General features: G+C 42.5%; 1 protein-coding gene across 6 annotated transcripts in view; it reads left to right on the top strand.

Annotated features, from left to right (window-relative positions):
• PAK6 (p21 (RAC1) activated kinase 6) overlaps positions 1 to 19,045 on the top strand; it is a 167,452-nt gene that overhangs the window by 124,686 nt on the left and 23,721 nt on the right. For 5 of the 6 annotated variants that reach the window (XM_088460791.1, XM_088460787.1, XM_088460789.1 and 2 more), the window contains 2 exons: positions 1,519 to 1,731; positions 4,566 to 5,162. In XM_088460791.1, the coding sequence (XP_088316917.1) occupies positions 1,528 to 1,731; positions 4,566 to 5,162 (801 nt within the window). In that variant the 5' untranslated portion in view covers positions 1,519 to 1,527. Of the gene's footprint in view, positions 1 to 165; positions 233 to 1,518; positions 1,732 to 4,565; positions 5,163 to 19,045 lie in introns of all 6 variants that reach the window. The other variant, XM_088460792.1, reaches the window with a different exon arrangement.

Raw genomic sequence — 19,045 nt, 5'->3', positions numbered from 1 at the left:
TGTGCTTGTTACCTTAGCTCTTGTTGCATTATGTCTACATTGTATGCTCTCGTGTATCATTTTAGTTGTCATGGTACTTGTTGCCAATACTGTTGTGTCTCTCTCTTCCCACATAGTAAAAGTGCATCGTATATATATATATATATTTTATTCCTCTATACATAGCACCTTACAACATATGTGACTAAACAAAGTGGGTGCAACAGCAAGTTCAGAGTTTTCAATACAAAAGGTAAGAGGTCCTTAGTCCTAACAGTCTAATTAGGTAGGTGGGAATATACACTGATGAGTATGTAAAAGGGTTTACCCACTAAACCATCAAAGTGCTGATCTAGTGTAGCATCATAAATATAACATTATCCATAATTGTATCAGAATTGTACACACAATTCCATAATTTACTTTAATAACAAATGGCTTTTATTCAGGGATTGTAGTAATAAACATCTGTTATTACTAGTTATTACCACGTAGATTCGCCCACGTTGAAGTTGCTTCTGTCATCATTTTTTTTTATTATTATTATTTGAGGTGTCTAAGTTGTACTTAGGAATCCCTAAGTGTATATTTATTGTAGTTACTTTTTAAAAAGCAAACAAACAATGTGTTTATGGTATAACTTGTGAAATAGTTAATATTAAAGGTAGTTAAGTTTAAAAGGATATTTGTTTTCATCGTACTTCTTCTTCGTAGTCCGTTACATCTTTTGCACACAGATCTCCGCCGGGCGCGACTTCTCCCACCACCTGGCCCGAGGCCAAGCGTCCCTGCACACAATTAGGTTTTTTTGTTTACTACTTACCCTCTTGAGAACGGGCACAATGATACATAGCCTATCCTATACCCTCATATATAACAATTACAACAGGGAAGGCTTATGGGTTCAGTAGTTTTTGAGTCAACGTGAAACTAGCAGACAAACAGAATTTTTAAAAATGGTTAATTCAGTCCAGGTATCCGATAAACTAGATGTCTAATTTGAAAGCGCCTAAAAATTTTAAAATTACAAACTTACAATTTTATTTATTTGTGTTGATTGTGGATTTGAATTTTTACCCCAATCTTTGTAAATCGTTTTTTGCTAGCCACAAGCGTAATTTCTTGGTTACATAAGAAAATGAGCCTCTGTTTATAACCATACAACCATTTTATTTCTGGCTGATTAGGTTGTATTATTGAGAGGATTGATGATGATGATGATGATGATGATCAGGCTTATTTGTGAATAGTGATACATGTACTCATAACTAAAAAAAAACGCATAGCAGCTCACATACAGACCAATGCTAACATCTGGGCCGCCATAGTAGTTGCCTATAACTGAGCAAAAGTTCTGCCAGGAATAGCACCAGGGAGTGTGCTTAGTTGTGTCTGGTGCTCAGTTCTAGGCATTCTATGTTTGACTTGTGATTGTGAGACGTTGCATAGTATTTCAATATTCCGGCAATACCAATCCACCAAATGTAAAGCAGGTGTGTTGTTTATTATTTTATTCATTGCAAATTTCTTCCACTCCAGTTCCACATCATGTTTCGCAAAAAGAAAAAGAAACGACCCGAGATCTCTGCTCCTCTGAATTTCCAGCACCGGGTGCATACCTCCTTTGATGCCAAAGAAGGCAGATTTGTAGGCCTTCCTCCACAATGGCAAAATGTTCTGGACACCCTTCGACGTCCAAAACCTGTAGTGGACCCTTCCAGAATCACTCAGGTGCAGCTCAAGCCCATGAAAGTGAGTAATTACAATTGTACTCTGCCAGCTTGTTTCTGTTGGCCAGTAACTATACTCAATCACCCTTTCCGCAAGAGGCACTAGGGGATCAACAGTGACACAAACATTATCTGGGATGAGCTCATAAATGCCCCATCAGTGAGCTATACTATCTATAGTGAATACAGGGCCCACACTGCACACTCTGCATCTATGCTCTGTAATACTCACCTCTCCGAAGTTCCATGGCGACCGCGCTGCACAAATTACCGGGAAAATGGCACTGTGGTTATTTTCCAGGCGATCTGCACATGTACAGTAGAAAAAGTGCAGTGCCAGTAAAATGATCGCCACCCCGGTTTCCCAGTGATCTGCACATGAACAGTAGACTCTGGTACAGCATCAGAGTCTACCTGCTTGTGCCACTGGCTAGAGTGGAGAGGGGCCCGGATGGAGACTGCACACGGGCCCCCTCCTCTCATAATGCACCCCTGCTACACACTCTAGATGTATTTGGTATATACCTTATTGCAAGTGTGACTGCTAAGTGGGCATTTAAAATCTACCCTTGTCTTTCATCTAACAAATACCATCATGGAATCGTGTTAGCAACATACTGTATTGTAATTGTTAGTGAGTGGCACATATTCACATAATAAAGCCACTATTAGTGTGCATCAATCATAAAGATTATCCTTATCGGAAGGATAGAAAATCTTTTATTGCCACAATCTGCTAATAAAGTATCACTGAAGCAACTGAGTGTCACTCGGCTACCTGGCAGTACTACCTGGCAGCGATACGAGAAATCTTTACCACATTGCCGGATCACTGACTCAGGCTTCCAGTTCCACTTGTGTAACAAAATAATAATGAGAATAAATGTGCTGACATTCCATACAGAAAAAAATGTTTTATTTCAGTAAATAAAGAATTTTGTTACATGACTATCCTCTGCTAGTGAGAGAAGTATCATTATTAAATAGATTTTATTAAATAGATTTCTCCATGGTTTGCATGGGGAGCTTTTTCCGAAGATACCCAGCAAATCTCTCCACCGGCGATGACAGTAGCAATACGGTACGCCTATCGGCGGGTAGCAATATTTGTGATTAGGGCCACTGTAGGCAATCTATTTATACATGCCCGCATGTATTGCCCCTTTGTACTAACCTCAAATTGTGTCCCACTGGAATATCGGTAAAAGAAGGATGTGCAGAATTAGCCAGGTTTGCTATATAAACTCCTTTAATTGCCTTTGAAATCGCTTTTTCAAATTAAAGAGTACTGTGAAAGAATATAATTGCTGAGTTATAATGAATGAAACAAAGTAAGTTAACGCCTAATAATTATTTTCAAAATACTGATATTTATACTCAATCACCAAACAATGTATGACCCCAAAATTTCACTTTACCCAGTCTTGGCAAAATGTTAGCTTCATTAATGCAGTGAGTGTGGTTCAAATGATCAAAATATAACTTATACCAAATATCCCTGAAAATAACATTGTACAGTATGAAGTCTTTATTCTCACTCAAATGCTACAACGTGTATGGCTTCAAATTATTTTAGTATACTGTATTCTAATTACAAATATTAACTAATAAAGATAAACTATGAAGTGTATCAACAAAAGTGCACATTTAAACAGCAAACTCTGAAAAACAATGCGGACAAACAGCCTCCCTGGCTCCCGTTCACATTCGTCACCCGGGGGGATTGCTCAGGGCTTGGAGAAAACGAGCTGATCTCGCACTTCTTATAGGTGGTGCTTTCTATAACTGGTGAATTGCCATATCGTTTTTCAAACAATTATTAATCTCTATACATGTTCAAGCAGGTTACATATGGTCTGGTAAGTATGGTACAATGGACTTCGAAAAACTTAAAATGGTTTTAAGACCTTTCATCCTGTTATCTTGCAGAAATGTTTCCCAATCTCGTTCATCAAGGTACACTGACGACCAGGTTTTAAGGATAGCCATACTTGAGCACAGTTGACTTAGGAACTGATTCAATACGGATCGCAACTGTGATTACACACGCAATCCACCAATTGTTGCGTACTAAGCATGTGTATGCATCGCAGTGCGCAATGCGGCCACTGTGATCGGGACTGTGATCGCAGTGCACAATGCAGACCCATTGCAGTGTGATTGACAGGAAGTGCCGTTTGTGGGTGGTGAGGGGAGATGGTTGGTGAAACACAGGCATGCCAGTGCGTTTGAATGCCATTGCAGGGGCATGCATAAATTATCCACTGCGATGCCATACACAGCCTGAGTACTCATAGCGTGCGATGAACTTAGCAATTTTTGAGTAAGGTCAGGGCTTGTGCAAGGGTGCGTGAGGCTACGATGGTTCTCGATTGTACCGATGGTTTCGCAGTCTTACTAAACATTATGGATGTGTGGTAAGTAAAGTGGGCGTCCTCGCAATGGATTAGCATGTTATCGCAGTGAGACTGCGTGTGTAATCGCTATTGCAGTTGCGATCAGTAGTGAATCAGGCCCTTAATTAGTACTCAATGTACATGTAAACAAGCATGATATCCTCAAAACCTGGACTGCTAGTGTGCCTTGAGGACCAAGGCTGGGAAACACTGTCTTTCAGTGTTGTCCTTATATTGATACCACTCGGTTTGATTAAAAATAAACACCCATGCACTATCATACTAAGGATCAATGACTCCTATTTTTTGCTCTCATTCCCTTTGTGGCGAGCAGCGCAAATGAGTTGCCCAGGGCATATACAAGGTTAAATACTTTACATATTCAACAAAGACATTATTTGTAAGTAATAAAGTGCTGTATTTGGTCTAAATGTAGTTTTGTTGTATATATTCTGTGCAGACTGTTGTTCGTGGAAGCACCATTGGATTGGAAGGATACATATCAGGGATACTAATTGACATTCAGAAACTTTCTGTGACCAGTTCCAACACTCTGAGAGGACGGAGCCCTTTAACAAGACGGAGAGCTCAATCTTTGGGGGTTCTTGGCGAAGAGAGGCCAAACAATGGACAGTTTATCATTCCAGAGCAGAACATTTCTGACAAGTATATTAACTGTAATGGGAGCTCTAAGGCCAGTAGGAGGCAGACCATGTGGCCGGACTATAAGCCTATAGAGGATAGCCCATCTAAGCCAAATGGTTCTGTTTGTAAAGCAAAGTCTTTGGATCCGGGGGATTTTCAGGATACAGTTGACCGTGTTGCTCAGACCAAAACACCTCTTGGCAGCTTGCATAAGAACTTTGGTGGAGGGCATAGCTTTGAGCTGGATACACATACAAAAAGAAGACAATTATCTCATGAGACACTGCTAGAAGAGGGCTCTGTGCCAAAGTCTGCAGAGAGTGTTACAAAACACGGACAGTTACGGAGTGGTTTTGTGCCCTCCAGCAATGGAAGGAGTTCAGAAATCCCCGCCTCAGCAGTACAGATAAAGGTATGATTGTTTTTCTTAATATTGCACCTAAGTTGTTTGTTTATGCTGGTTTTCCCATGACATAATCCTCCTCTTTGTGGCAATCTCAGAAGACTGTACAGCAGTGTTTGTGTGCAGTGCACGTGAGTGTGCAAGGGTTAATCACCACCAGGCCACCTGGCCTGTCTATAATGATTAAAAAAAAAAAGTGTATAAAAACACATTCCAGTTACATGGGAATAGCGTGGAATGATGATGGACAGCCAATCTATTGATAGATTTCTCAAACCCTAGCTGGGGTATAACAGAACATATTGTGTATATATAGTATCTCCAGGGTGACCAAGTTATCTCAGAGTTCTGGACTGACCCATGTCAGGTGAGCAGTCCGGACGGCTTGTTGACATGATTCTTGCTGAATCGCATCAATGTGGTCTCGCCCTATTTTACAATGCCGGTCCCTGTACTGCCTACTTGACTGCTCCACACCCCATGCACATCCCAGCGAGTATGCTCTGATAAGAAAAAAGCTCTTAAATCTAAAAACATGTGAGTTTGCCTGTTCTCAGACTCTATTACATTGGCAGAGTATAAAAAGTGTGTGAGGTTACTGCTAAACTCTCACATTATCTAAACTCTCACCCTGTTACATTTGGCCCCTTGTCTTTTTGTAAAAACCTAATAATAATAATAAATACTGGAAGGAGCTTTTTGTATTGTCCTTATTAGTCACGCATGGCAAACCACCGGAATTGGTTTGAAATACCGACTGCTGAATAGCCGCCGGTTCTCATACCGACGCCGGAAGGAAGGATATCCCAACAGCGGCCGGTAAGTGCTCTAACCCCACCCTCTCCCCCCCCCCCCCTAACTTTCCCTTAGGGGTGTCTAACCCTAACCTCTTCCCAGTGGTGCCTAACCCTATGTCCTCCCTGGGAGTGTCTAAACCTAACCCACTCTTTCTGCACCCTAAAGCTAACCCTCCCGGGGGGTGCCTATCCCTAACCTCCCCTCAGGGGTGCCTATCCCTCCCTTTCCCGTAGCCTAACCCTCCCCAGGGGGTGCCTAACCCTGTTCCCCCGGGGGTGTCTAAACCTAACTCTCCCTCCCCTCCGCGGCTACAAGCTAACTCTCCCCGGCTTCCCTCGTTTGGGGTGTCGGGATATCGGCGTGGGGCTAAAGATAGGCGTCGGCATTTCAACGCCCATATTTAGTCCTAGGTCAGCCTTCCGCCATCGGGATTCTGATGGCCAGCATTCCGGGCGGCGGTAATTTAACCGCAACCCAAACCACCAATATTCTTGACTAAACATAAACAGGCATTTGGTTGCTGTTCCTGCACTTTCTACAATACTGCCTATTAAAATTGTCAGGCCAGAATATACATATTCTAGGTGTGACCTTGTGTTGTGCTTATGTAGATGCAAGATAATACATTCATTACACAATTTCTTATTTGTCTTACTGCTTAATGAACAAATGTTATTGGCTTTGGCTGCCACTGCTTGGCATTGCTTATTGGTCACCTACCAACGGTCCACTTTATCAACATTTGTTACACATTTGCTTGGTCAGTGTAGATTTGGTCATAGCATGAATAGGCAACAGAGCAAGGCCAAAATAATCCTAGTTTTCAATTATGGAATATATAGAGAATAGTGAATCTGCATCTGACTATTACTCTCAGTGCATTCTAATTGAATGGTTTGCCCAATATAGTACTATTTAAGGAATAATTGTATTTATTTATTTATCACCACATACAGCACTGACCCAGTGGAATTTACAATCTATGGGGCATATTTAATAATGAGTGATATTCATGTTATTACTTGTTACTAATCTCAAACGGTGCTCCAACCAATCAGCTCCTAACTGTCATGTGTTTGAAAAATGACAGTTAGAAGCTTATTAGTTAGAGTACCATTTAACGTAACGAGTGATAACAAGAAGATAACGCGTTATTATATATCCCCCTATATTCCCTATCGCATGGACAAACCTATACACTAGGGATAATTTTGTTGTCAGCTGCCAATTAAACTACTAATATGAGTGTGGAAGGAAACTGGAGCACCCTGGGGAAACTCCTGCAAACACGGGGAGAACATACAAACTCCACGCCAATGGGCCATTACTGGGAACTGAACTTGGATCTCAGTGCTGTGAAGTCATAACGATCACCGCTACCAAAGCAACATAAAGGTAGGGGCACCTCTCTCTCAGCCACCCTGCCCTTTCCTAGCCAGAGCACACTGCTGCACTGTGCAGTGTTGGAGGCGTGCTCTGTGCTGCCTCTGTTATCACACACAGCAGCCTCCGGGCACTAGGACCCAGCGGCTCTCCATGGAGGTGCGACCTTCGGCATGTGATTTCTGCACATACGCCACACCCATCTGCTTCCTCCCCGTCCGGCATATATGGACGAGTCACATGTAGGGATGGCCATCGGAGGGGTGTCCTTTGGTGATTACCATCGATGACACACAAACCATCTATGGTGAACCATCGATCATTAGACACCCTCGATGGCCACCGCTGTGGTGCGGAACGGTGGTCTGTGGGCCAATCAAAAACAGGGACGGGGCTTAGCCGGTGCTAGGGGGCGGGGCTAAGCTCAGTCCCATCCAGAAAAAAATATACCATTGGTACTTTGCCATTGATGTTAAAGTATTCAACATTGGCCATAAACCATGGATCATTTCTAATGATCGATGGCCATCCCTAGCCACATGAGACCCCCAATATCAGCTATGACTTTAGTATTTCTTTAGCCCTAATGCTAAACACAAATTGAACCCACGCCCCTTAGTCGGGAGTGCATGGACTCCTTTGACCTTTATGGCCAAAACAGAGGTTTGCATAATTAAGCCAGAAGAGCAGTGACAAATGCAGGATTTCTAGGGAGGTAGGGGGGGGTCCAAATGCTTGATTTTAGAGTGTGGTCAGTCCATGAAAAGGGCATAATTAGCACTTATCTAGCTTTAATATGCGTCATACAAAGTGTATTGTGTGTCATAATTCCAGCATATACAGGACCAGCGATCACAGTAAGCCATTAAATGTGGCAGTAGGGCCATCCTGCCCGAGCTCAATGTTTATATTTAAGATGTGAGCACCTTTCCAGAGCATTGGAGCAAGTCCGGGAGTCTGGGGGAAGCAGCAGGAGAACCTAGCACTGCCCTGGATATTTAAGTACATATCGGTCTCCTTATGCACTGGATAGTGTATTATTATACAGTATTAATTATTATTCCTATTGATGGTCTATAGTAGTGCACCCCTAACAGTGCATGTTTTCCAGATCTCCTACTTGGTGCACAGGTGTATATGATAAAAGATCCACAGGTGGTGCTAATTATTTAATGTGTGATACTGAGAAGAACATTCAGCACTAGTAATATTCTATTATATTACTATATATTACTATTTATATTGTGGTCATGGTGTAGGCTGTGGAGGCAACTGGAAACCCCCCTGCATTTGCCTAATGAAGAGTGACGCGGTAACAGAAACACAAATAATTGTAACAGGATTTTTTTTTTTTTTTTTTAAGGAAACAGAATGTCACTACAAGCTGAGTTACTGTGGTTTATCAACAAGTTGTATGTTTTCACACTGTGGCCCCCATTTATTAATGATCGCACTTGCAATGCGATCTGGGCATGTCAGTACCGCCCATGATCGCATTGCAATATGTGATCATATCGTCCGGATGCATCATCCGGCACATGCAAGGATAGGGGCTCCGATAGCAGCCCATCCCTGCGATGTGCTCGGAGAGCTGGCAGCCAGTGCCAGGGCTGCTGCGCTGTCCGGTGACTGGTGCAATTGCCAGGGGAGGGTTCTGCCGGCTAATTATGTGGTGGTAGCCCGTAGGCTACAGCGGCTAATGCCATCTTTAGATGGTGTTAGCTGAGGGGGCCAATATCGGGAATGCGTCGCATTCCCGATATTGGAAAATCTGGCAGCATTGCATCCCCTATAGAAACCTATGGGGGAGGCGGCTGCCAGCGGTAATGGAGGGATCACAGCAGGTATCTGAGATACCTGCTGCGGTCCCTCCTTAATACATCAGGGGGATACTTAATAGTTGAGTCAAATAAATACCCGTTTCGGGGATTATATTTATCAAATATTCAATGGTGCGGTGCTGACATACACAACTCTCACACCTACACTTGGCGCATCATCATTAGGAGAAGTTCTATGTCGATAGAATTAGTGTCTAAATAGAGCAATGTGCACGCGTAATTGCCCTTGTTTTAAGGTGCACCTGGTACAGGGCTCTTGCAAATGCCCACTAATGATGACTAGGACTACAGATGGGGAAGATGGATGGGGGAGGGGGATCTGACCGCAGAGAAAAGTAACTTGGCATACCAGCAAATACACACTTTTTTTTCCAAGCATGTAATTGAGGAGCAATTATAGCAAACTTGCATTCAACTCTACATACACTGCATAGTGTGATTATGTCGTCTGCCACTTGAGTAAGTTGTAATTTCCTACTTTAAAATATGCAAAAATGATGGTCAAAACGTCTCTGAGGCTAAAAACAAAAAAAAAAAACAATTGCTATAAGTTCTGTCATTTTAATGGGCTAAAACATTTTCGGCTAAATTTGAGCATGGTAAAGAAGTTCAAACATGTGTGAGCTTCTTTGTATTTACATACAGACAGGCAAGCGGTGTCTGCAGTGGTTTCCATGTAAATTTCAAACTTGAACATTGTAATTTGAACAATGACCATTACTGTGTTTATGTACTTTTTTTGTTTGTAATATAAGATGTAGCCAATTTTGGCACAAACAAATCAACGTGATACAGGCTAGTCTTTTTTTCTCTGTTTACTAACGACCCGTCCCGGCTTTGCATGGGAGCCATTTTAAATTTACAGTGATAGGTTTTTTTTTTAACTATGGTCTTATAAAATTGCCTTGTAGTCAACATTAGTCGTATTTCCGCCTTGGAGAGAGATAAAGTGATTGGAGATAAAGTACCAACCAATCAGCTCCTAACTATCATTTTTCAAACACAGCCTGTAAAGTCAGTTAGGAGCTGATTGGTTGGTACTTCATCTCCGTCCAGTTTATCTCTCTCCAAGGCTTAGTACATAGTGAATGGGTATGAAGTCCCGACGCCGGCAGCCCGAAGGGAGAAGATCCTGACAGGGCAGGTAAGTACCCTATCCCTGCCCCTCCCCCCCAACCCTCACTTAGTGGTGCCTAAACTCCCTGCCTAGTGCCTAACCCTAACCTCCCCCTGGGGGGTGCCTAAACCCCCCTTACCGCACCCTAAACCTAACCCTCACGGGGGGGTGCTTAACCCCCCCCAACCCCCCCCTGCCTGTGGCTAACACTAAAGGCGCCCCGGACTTAACTCGTTCGGACTGGCGTCCTTCAGCACTCCGGCGTCGGGATTAAGATAGGCGTCTGTATTTTGACGACCTATCTTAATTCCCTTGTCAGGATTTCGATATAGGTATTGAGACTGGCGGCATCGTGCCTGCCAGTCTCATCACTACATCCTGTACATAGACCCCTTAGTTTTTACATGCAAAAGGGCCATTTAAAGTTGTCCATGAGCAAAACAGTCTCCACTTAGGTCAACTCCAGCCAAGATAAGTGTCTGTCCCTGGGCTTTATTTATTACATGCCAAAGCAGCCTCTTACCAGGAATTGAACTTGTTTGAAATTAAAGAAGCATTTTTCACATAAATGAAACAGGAATGGTAATAAAAGCGTGGATCAATTTTTGTGGAGAAACCAGATAATATGTATCAATCTCTACATGGTATAAAATAAAGTCCATCGTTGTGATATATCTTTAACGGTCTAGGCAACGTAAGCCAAGAAAGCGCTCGGACGTTTTTTTTTTCATTGACTTGCTTCACTAAAATAGTCGCTGCTCGGCTCCCTACTGTTATACATTAATGTTTCATACACCTAAACCCACTGGCGTCACTAGGGGGGTGCAGGCCGCACTGTGTGAGCTGCTTCTGTTATTTTGGTGTCACCGAGCACTGCAGCCACAAGAGAGGCAGGGGAGAGAGGCTGTGGGCTTCCCCAGCAGCTGCCGGAGAGCTGGGTAAGCCCAGTGTACGCCGAGAACGGGGACTAGCCTGTACAGACAGACACCTACAGTACCGGGGACATTATTCTATACTATGTATAGATATTGGGAACCCACTGTAAACCATAAATTTAACTGCATTAGATGAACCAAAACTGCACCAACCGAAAAGAACATGGCTGAAAATCTAAATTAATCCTCTCGCGCGCTCTCTCGTTCTCTCTCGTGTTCTCTCTCGTGCGCTCTCTCTCTCTCTGATATTTGCAGTAAGAATACAAAGAGTTCTGAGAGTCCTATATTAACTTTTTACGATATCATCCATAACTAGGGTTATTACCACTTCATTTCATTTCTTGTATACATTTATTACTGAATCCGGTTTAGCGCTTCCCAGTCTGCTGATAAACGATAAAGAGCAGCCCAGTGTCTGATTGGTGTCATTGAGAAACTATATAACTGTGACAACACTGCTGCCTGTTATTTGCTGTTGGTTTTATTTCACCCACTTTTCTCATTCTGTGCAAACATAAACTGATGCATTACAGGACAGGACATTTCAAACCCGCTTGTGGGATTCACCTCCTGCATGTCAGAGACGGCTAGAAAAATGCACTGTTGTTATTGCCCTGTATAGATATATCCTAAGGGAAGACATTCTGTGTGGGGCCTCACGTCTACCAGTACAGACAGGCAGGCAGGTGGCTGCTGTGTCTTTCCAGTTGAGGCAGGTTGAAGAGTCTCCATTTGTACAAAGTATTCCTCCTCTGGATGCCTCAAAAATCAATTTAGTTTGAGAGGAGTAAAAGCACATGACCTTGAATTGTTTGAATTCTGTTATTTGGAGGCATAAATCAACTTATACAGTGAAGGATTTCTCTGGGCATGTGCAGCTGTGTTGTTAATTAACACTCTGGAGAACAGATAAGACCTCAAGGCCTTGTAGTTTCATTTATGTCAGATATTCACATAATCTTGAAATAGGCACTGAATGTACCTAGTTTGACCGGACACTGCAAGCATTGATGCTGGATTCCCAGACATAGATCAAGGTTAATGTAATTACCATTACTATTAGATCAGTCATTATCAACATATTCAGTAATTACACTGTTTCTTAAATGGAGCTTAATTACTACTTATGAAATTTTTTTAAAGGTTAATGGGTCTTGCAAGTGTGTAAGCTATGATTAGATTCATTATATATCAAGGCTAATTAAAAGTAATTCACTATCTTAGCCTAGACCTAAATGAATACAGGGTTTGAAGCAGTTTGAGTGCCAGCCCATTCTCTATGTCCTTATCAGTGAATGGCAGCGATATTGTAGCTGCAGCCTGGTACTGTACTGAATAGTTTCCATTTTTCCATTATGATTCCCCCTTACACTAAACGGGGCTGTCTTACCTAGCACAGTATACTACAGCATGCAGGTCCTGACAACACGTCCAAACTAGTTGTGTTCCAGATGGAGCCAAAACAAAACCTCAAACAAGTCACCTGTCGGTATGCGCCTCATCTGTCATTATCAGCCTCATCTGTGTCAGTATGCGCCTCATCTGTCATTATCAGCCTCATCTGTGTCAGTATGCGCCTCATCTGTCATTATCAGCCTCATCTGTGTCAGTATGCACCTCATCTGTCATTATCAGCCTCATCTGTGTCAGTATGCACCTCATCTGTCATTATCAGCCTCATCTGTGTCAGTATGCACCTCATCTGTCATTATCAGCCTCATCTGTGTCAGTATGCACCTCATCTGTCATTATCAGCCTCATCTGTGTCAGTATGCGCCTCATCTGTCAGTAGTATCGGCCTCATCTGTTAGTATGCGCTCTATCTGTCATTATCAGCCTCATCTGTCAGTATGCGCTCTGTCATTATCAGCCTCATCTGTCAGTATGCGCTCTGTCATTATCAGCCTCATCTGTCAGTATGCGCCTCATCTGTCATTATCAGCCTCATCTGTGTCAGTATGCGCCTCATCTGTCATTATCAGCCTCATCTGTGTCAGTATGCGCCTCATCTGTCATTATCAGCCTCAAGCCTCATATATCAGTAGTATGAGCCCCAAGTGTCATTATCAGCCTCATCTGTGTCAGTATGCGCCTCATCTGTCATTATCAGCCTCATCTGTGTCAGTATGCGCCTCATCTGTCATTATCAGCCTCATCTGTGTCAGTATGCGCCTCATCTGTCATTATCAGCCTCAAGCCTCATATATCAGTAGTATGAGCCCCAAGTGTCATTATCAGCCTCATCTGTGTCAGTATGTACCTCATTTGTCAGTATCAGCTTAATCTGTCAGTAGTATCGGCCTCATCTGTGTCAGTATGCGCCTCATCTGTCAGTACAGTAGTATGAGTCTTAACTATCATTATCTGCCTCATCTGTCAGTAGTATGAGCCTCATCTGTCAGTAGTATGAGCCTCATCTGTCAGTATCAGCTTCATCTGTCAGCAGTATGTGCCTCATCTGTCAGCAGTATGCGCCTCATCTGTCAGCAGTATGCGCCTCATCTGTCAGCAGTATGTGCCTCATCTGTCAGTAGTATGAGCCTCATCTGTCAGTAGTATGAGCCTCATCTGTCAGTATCAGCTTCATCTGTCAGCAGTATGTGCCTCATCTGTCAGCAGTATGCGCCTCATCTGTCAGCAGTATAAGCCTCATCTGTCAGTAGTATGAGCCTCATCTGTCAGTAGTATGAGCCTCATCTGTCAGCAGTATAAGCCTCATCTGTCAGTATCAGCTTCATCTGTCAGCAGTATGTGCCTCATCTGTCAGCAGTATGCGCCTCATCTGTCAGCAGTATAAGCCTCATCTGTCAGTAGTATGAGCCTCATCTGTCAGTAGTATGAGCCTCATCTGTCTGCAGTATGCACCTCATCTGTCAGTAGTATGAGCCTCATCTGTCTGCAGTATGCACCTCATCGGTCAGTATCTGCTTCATCTGTCAGCAGTATGCACCTCATCTGTCAGTACAACAAAAGAGGGAATACTAGCGCACTGAAACACTGGGGACTATCCAAGTTAAGCGAGCTGCGGTTTGGGGTAACTGACTCAATCCCTGAACAGATAAGCACAAATGAAAAATAAACTGCGCTCAGCTAAAAATGGTTATTACACGTAAATGATGTTTGCACATTAATTGTACGGATCAGTATCTAACAAGATGTGACACTACACATATTCTTAATCTCCCTGATATTAAAATAGTTAAGCGAACAGAGAATGCAGAAAAATTCTACCACACCATACTGATATTGACCTGTTTATGCTACTGAAAATAAATATGTAAGTTGGTACATGATTGGATATTTAATGAAAAATAAATAAAATTAGAATATATTAAAGTAGAACAAAAGTGGACTATTGCATAAATGGAATAGTCACCATGTAAATCCAAATGATATGAAAATCAAAGTATAAATAGCACACATAAAACAGAATATGTAAAAGTTCCCAATTATCAGATTGGCGTAAATAAAGTTAAATGTTGCAGAGGAGATCAGTTGCAGAATCCGCTAGTCATAAATGGAGGAAAATCCTGGTAAGTCAATATTATGCATATGTCAAATCCCGGAAAAGATCACAAGGAGGTTTTCCTGGTAGGTGAATGAGATGGGGAAATGTGGGGAAAAATTCTAGTATATAGAACGGGGATGGTACCAGCTGCGTCCCGCTGATACCTAACAGTACAGTCCAGGTGTTGGTATAGAGATGCCGGGGTAGACTTCTTGAGGAGGGAGTACGGACTAGTCGGCAAGTGAGGGGTTAATCTCAAACAGCATGGCACTCCTCTGGCAACTGCTAGTAGAACGTCTGATCCCAGGCGCTCGCCAGCATTGCCCCACGGAGTGTCTAATACGTTGGTGGGGAGGGATGTTATGGCTTGTGCTAGGTGAAGCCGGTTACCATATACCCCTCCTCACTGGAGACTTACCTTCCTGTATCTCGCCGTTGTCCGCTCCTTCCTCCGGCCGATTCTTGCTTGCAGTCTCGCGTAATTCTCCTCGTGTGGCAGCGCTGACTGGGATGCGCGCGTATACAATCTTCTCCTCCGTCCCCTTACTTCCGGGTAGTGGTCACGTGGTGGTGATCGAGCCGCGGCTTAGTGGATCTTTATGCAGCAGTCTTATGCAACAAATCTCCAATGGTATTAGCAAAATTTCAATGTCTCAGTGTCTCCAACGCGTTTCTGCCTTTCAGGCCTTTTTCAAGGAGTGAATGGTCTCGTTGCTCCTGGGTTTAAATAGGGGAAGGTCCTCTTGTAATAGGTCATAGCCCAGTGGGAGGGTCTCAATGATCTTAGTGGAAAAGTGTGGAATATGGACCTTGGTGCTTTGATCTGACACAAAATATGGACCATAAAAAATAATGGAATACAAATGTATACAGCAAGAAGATATGTATAACAAAAAGGAAAATAAAATGTTTTTAAAGAAAAATCAAAATATACCAAATGAAGATAAAATTAGATAAATATAGTGGATTGTCATGATCAATACCAGGGTGGTAGATGGTGTATGATGGAAATGTAGACATATCCATCTTCATTTTCTGTAGTGAGGTTATTACATGTAGGGCCGTAATTAGCATCGTTATGCCTCTTGTTAATAGACTATATAGAGATCTCATTTATTGTTCTTGCATATAATAGATTTGATCTCATTATCTAAATTGTGTCCTCGGGGGGCGAATGTTTTGAGTTCATAAATCCATTCTAGTTCTCTAGTATTAATCGTGTGATCAAAATCGCCACCTCTCCAATTGTATTTCACTTGTTCCAAGCCTATAAATTTAAGTGATTTTGGATTACTTTTGTGATGGATTATGAAGTGATTTAATAAATTATGCTCCTCCACTCCTCTCTTAATATTTCTGACATGTTCACTAATGCGGATTTTCAATGGTCTAGGGGTCCTCCCTACGTATTGTTTTTTGCAGGTACACTCTAATAGGTAGATGACCCCTTTGGTGTTACATGTGATCCTACTCCTTATGGGATATTCTTTTCCTGTTGTGCATGATGTGAAGGTCATAGTGGGCTCGGTTGTTCTGTACCCATAATTGGTGCAGCCAAGGCATGTACCACAGTGATAAAACCCGTTGTTACTTGCACCGTCTATGGTAGTTTGTCTTAGGTGGAATGTGATTACGTACTATTTTCTTCCTTAGGTCCGGTGCCTTCTTATAGATTAGTCTGGGGTTTGGAGGTAGGTGTTTGGCCAATACGTCATCCCCAAGTAATATATGCCAATGCTTGTTCAGAATCCGCCTCACCTCTCTAGCTTGTTTTGAATACTGTGTGATAAAGAGGACCTCATTCTTATAATCGCTTCGCTTGGTATCTGGGGTACCATCCCCGTTCTACATACTAGAATTTTTCCCCACATTTCCCCATCTCATCCACCTACCAGGAAAACCTCCTTGTGATCTTTTCCGGGATTTGACATATGCATAATATTGACTTACCAGGATTTTCCTCCATTTATGACTAGCGGATTCTGCAACTGATCTCCTCTGCAACATTTAACTTTATTTACGCCAATCTGATAATTGGGAACTTTTACATATTCTGTTTTATGTGTGCAATTTATACTTTGATTTTCATATCATTTGGATTTACATGGTGACTATTCCATTTATGCAATAGTCTCTCTTTTGTTCTACTTTAATATATTTTAATTTTATTTATTTTTCATTAAATATCCAATCATGTACCAACTTACTTATTTATTTTCAGTAGCATAAACAGGTCAATATCAGTATGGTGTGGTAGGATTTTTCTGCATTCTCTGTTCGCTTAACTATGTTAATATCACGGAGATTAAGAATATGTGTAGTGTCACATCTTGTTAGATACTGATCCGTACAATTAATGTGCAAACATCATTTACGTGTCATAACCATTTTTAGCTGAGCGCAGTTTATTTTTCATTTGTGCTCATCTGTCAGTAGTATGAGCCTCATCTGTCAGCAGTATTTATTAGCCTCATCTGTCATTATCAGCCTCATCTGTGTCAGTATGCACCTCATTTGTCAGTATTGGCTTCATCTGTCAGCAGTATGAGCCTCACCTGTCATTTATCAGCCTCATTTGTCAGTATCGGCTTCATCTGTCAGCCGTTTGAGCCTGATCCGTCATTATCAGCCTCATTTGTCAGCATGCGCCTCATCTGTCATTATCAGCCTCCTATGTCAGTAGTATGAGCCTCATCTGTCAGTAGTATGAGCCCCAAGTGTCAATATTAGCCTCATCTGTCAGTAGTATGAGCCTCATCTGTCAGTAGTATGCACCTCATTTGTCAGTATCAGTTTCATCTGTCAGCAGTACGCGCCTCATCTGTCAGTATGCGCCTCATCTGTCAGCAGTATGAGCCTCATCTCTCAGCAGTATGCGCCTCATCTCTCAGCAGTATGCGCCTCATCTCTCAGCAGTATGCACCTCATCTGTCAGTTTGCACCTCATCTGTCAGTAGTATGAGCCTCATCTGTCAGTATGCACCTCATTCGTCAGTATCAGCTTCATCTGTCAGCAGTATGCGCCTCATCTGTCATTATCAGCCTCATCTGTGTCAGTATGCGCCTCATTTGTCAGTATCGGCCTCATCTGTCAGCAGTATGAGCCTCATCTGTCATTATCAGCCTCATTTGTCAGTATCAGCGTCATCTGTCAGCAGTATGAGCCTCATCTGTCAGTAGTATGAACCTCATCTGTCAGTATCTGCTTCATCTGTCAGTAGTATGAGCCTCATCTGTCAGCAGTATTTATTAGCCTCATCTGTCATTATCAGCTTCATCTGTGTCAGTATGCGCCTCATTTGTCAGTATCGGCTTCATCTGTCAGCAGTATGAGCCTCATCTGTCATTATCAGCCTCATTTGTCAGTATGCGCCTCATCTGTCATTATCAGCCTCATATGTCAGTAGTATGTGCCTCATCTGTCAGTATGTTCCTCATCTGTCAGTATGCGCCTCATCTGTCATTATCAGCCTCATCTGTCAGTATCGGCTTCATCTGTCAGCCGTTTGAGCCTCATCCGTCATTATCAGCCTCCTATGTCAGTAGTATGTGCCTCATCTGTCAGTATGAGCCTCATTTGTCAGTATGCACCTCATCTGTCATTATCAGCCTCATATGTCAGTAGTATGTGCCTCATCTGTCAGTATGAGCCTCATTTGTCATTATCAGCCTCATCTGTCATTATCAGCCTCATATGTCAGTAGTATGTGCCTCATCTGTCAGTATGAGCCTCATTTGTCATTATCAGCCTCATCTGTCATTATCAGCCTCATATGTCAGTAGTATGAGCCTCATTTGTCAGTATGAGCCTCATTTGTCATTATCAGCCTCATATGTCATTATCAGCCTCATATGTCAGTAGTATGCGCCTCATCCGTCATTATCAGCCTCATATGTCAGTAGTATGTGCCTCATCTGTCAGTATGTTCCTCATCTATCAGTATGCGCCTCATCCGTCATTATCAGCCTCATATGTCAGTAGTATGTGCCTCATCTGTCAGTATGCGCCCCAAGTGTCATTATTAGCCTCAAGCCTCATATATCAGTAGTATGTGCCCCAAGTGTCATTATTAGCCTCAAGCCTCATATATCAGTAGTATGAGCCCCAAGTGTCATTATTAGCCTCATCTGTGTCAGTATGTACCTCATTTGTCAGTATCAGCTTCATCTGTCAGCAGTATGAGCCTCATCTGTCAGCAGTATGAGCCTCATCTGTCAGTATGCACCTCATCTGTCAGCAGTATGAGCCTCATCTGTCAGTATGCGCCTCATCTATCAGTAGTATGAGCCCCAAGTGTCAATATTAGCCT

Source organism: Taudactylus pleione, unplaced genomic scaffold (genome assembly GCF_031769625.1).
Source record: "Taudactylus pleione unplaced genomic scaffold, aTauple2 ptg000985l, whole genome shotgun sequence".
Lineage (NCBI taxonomy): Eukaryota > Metazoa > Chordata > Amphibia > Anura > Myobatrachidae > Taudactylus > Taudactylus pleione.
This window is presented reverse-complemented; position numbering and strand designations above follow the sequence as displayed.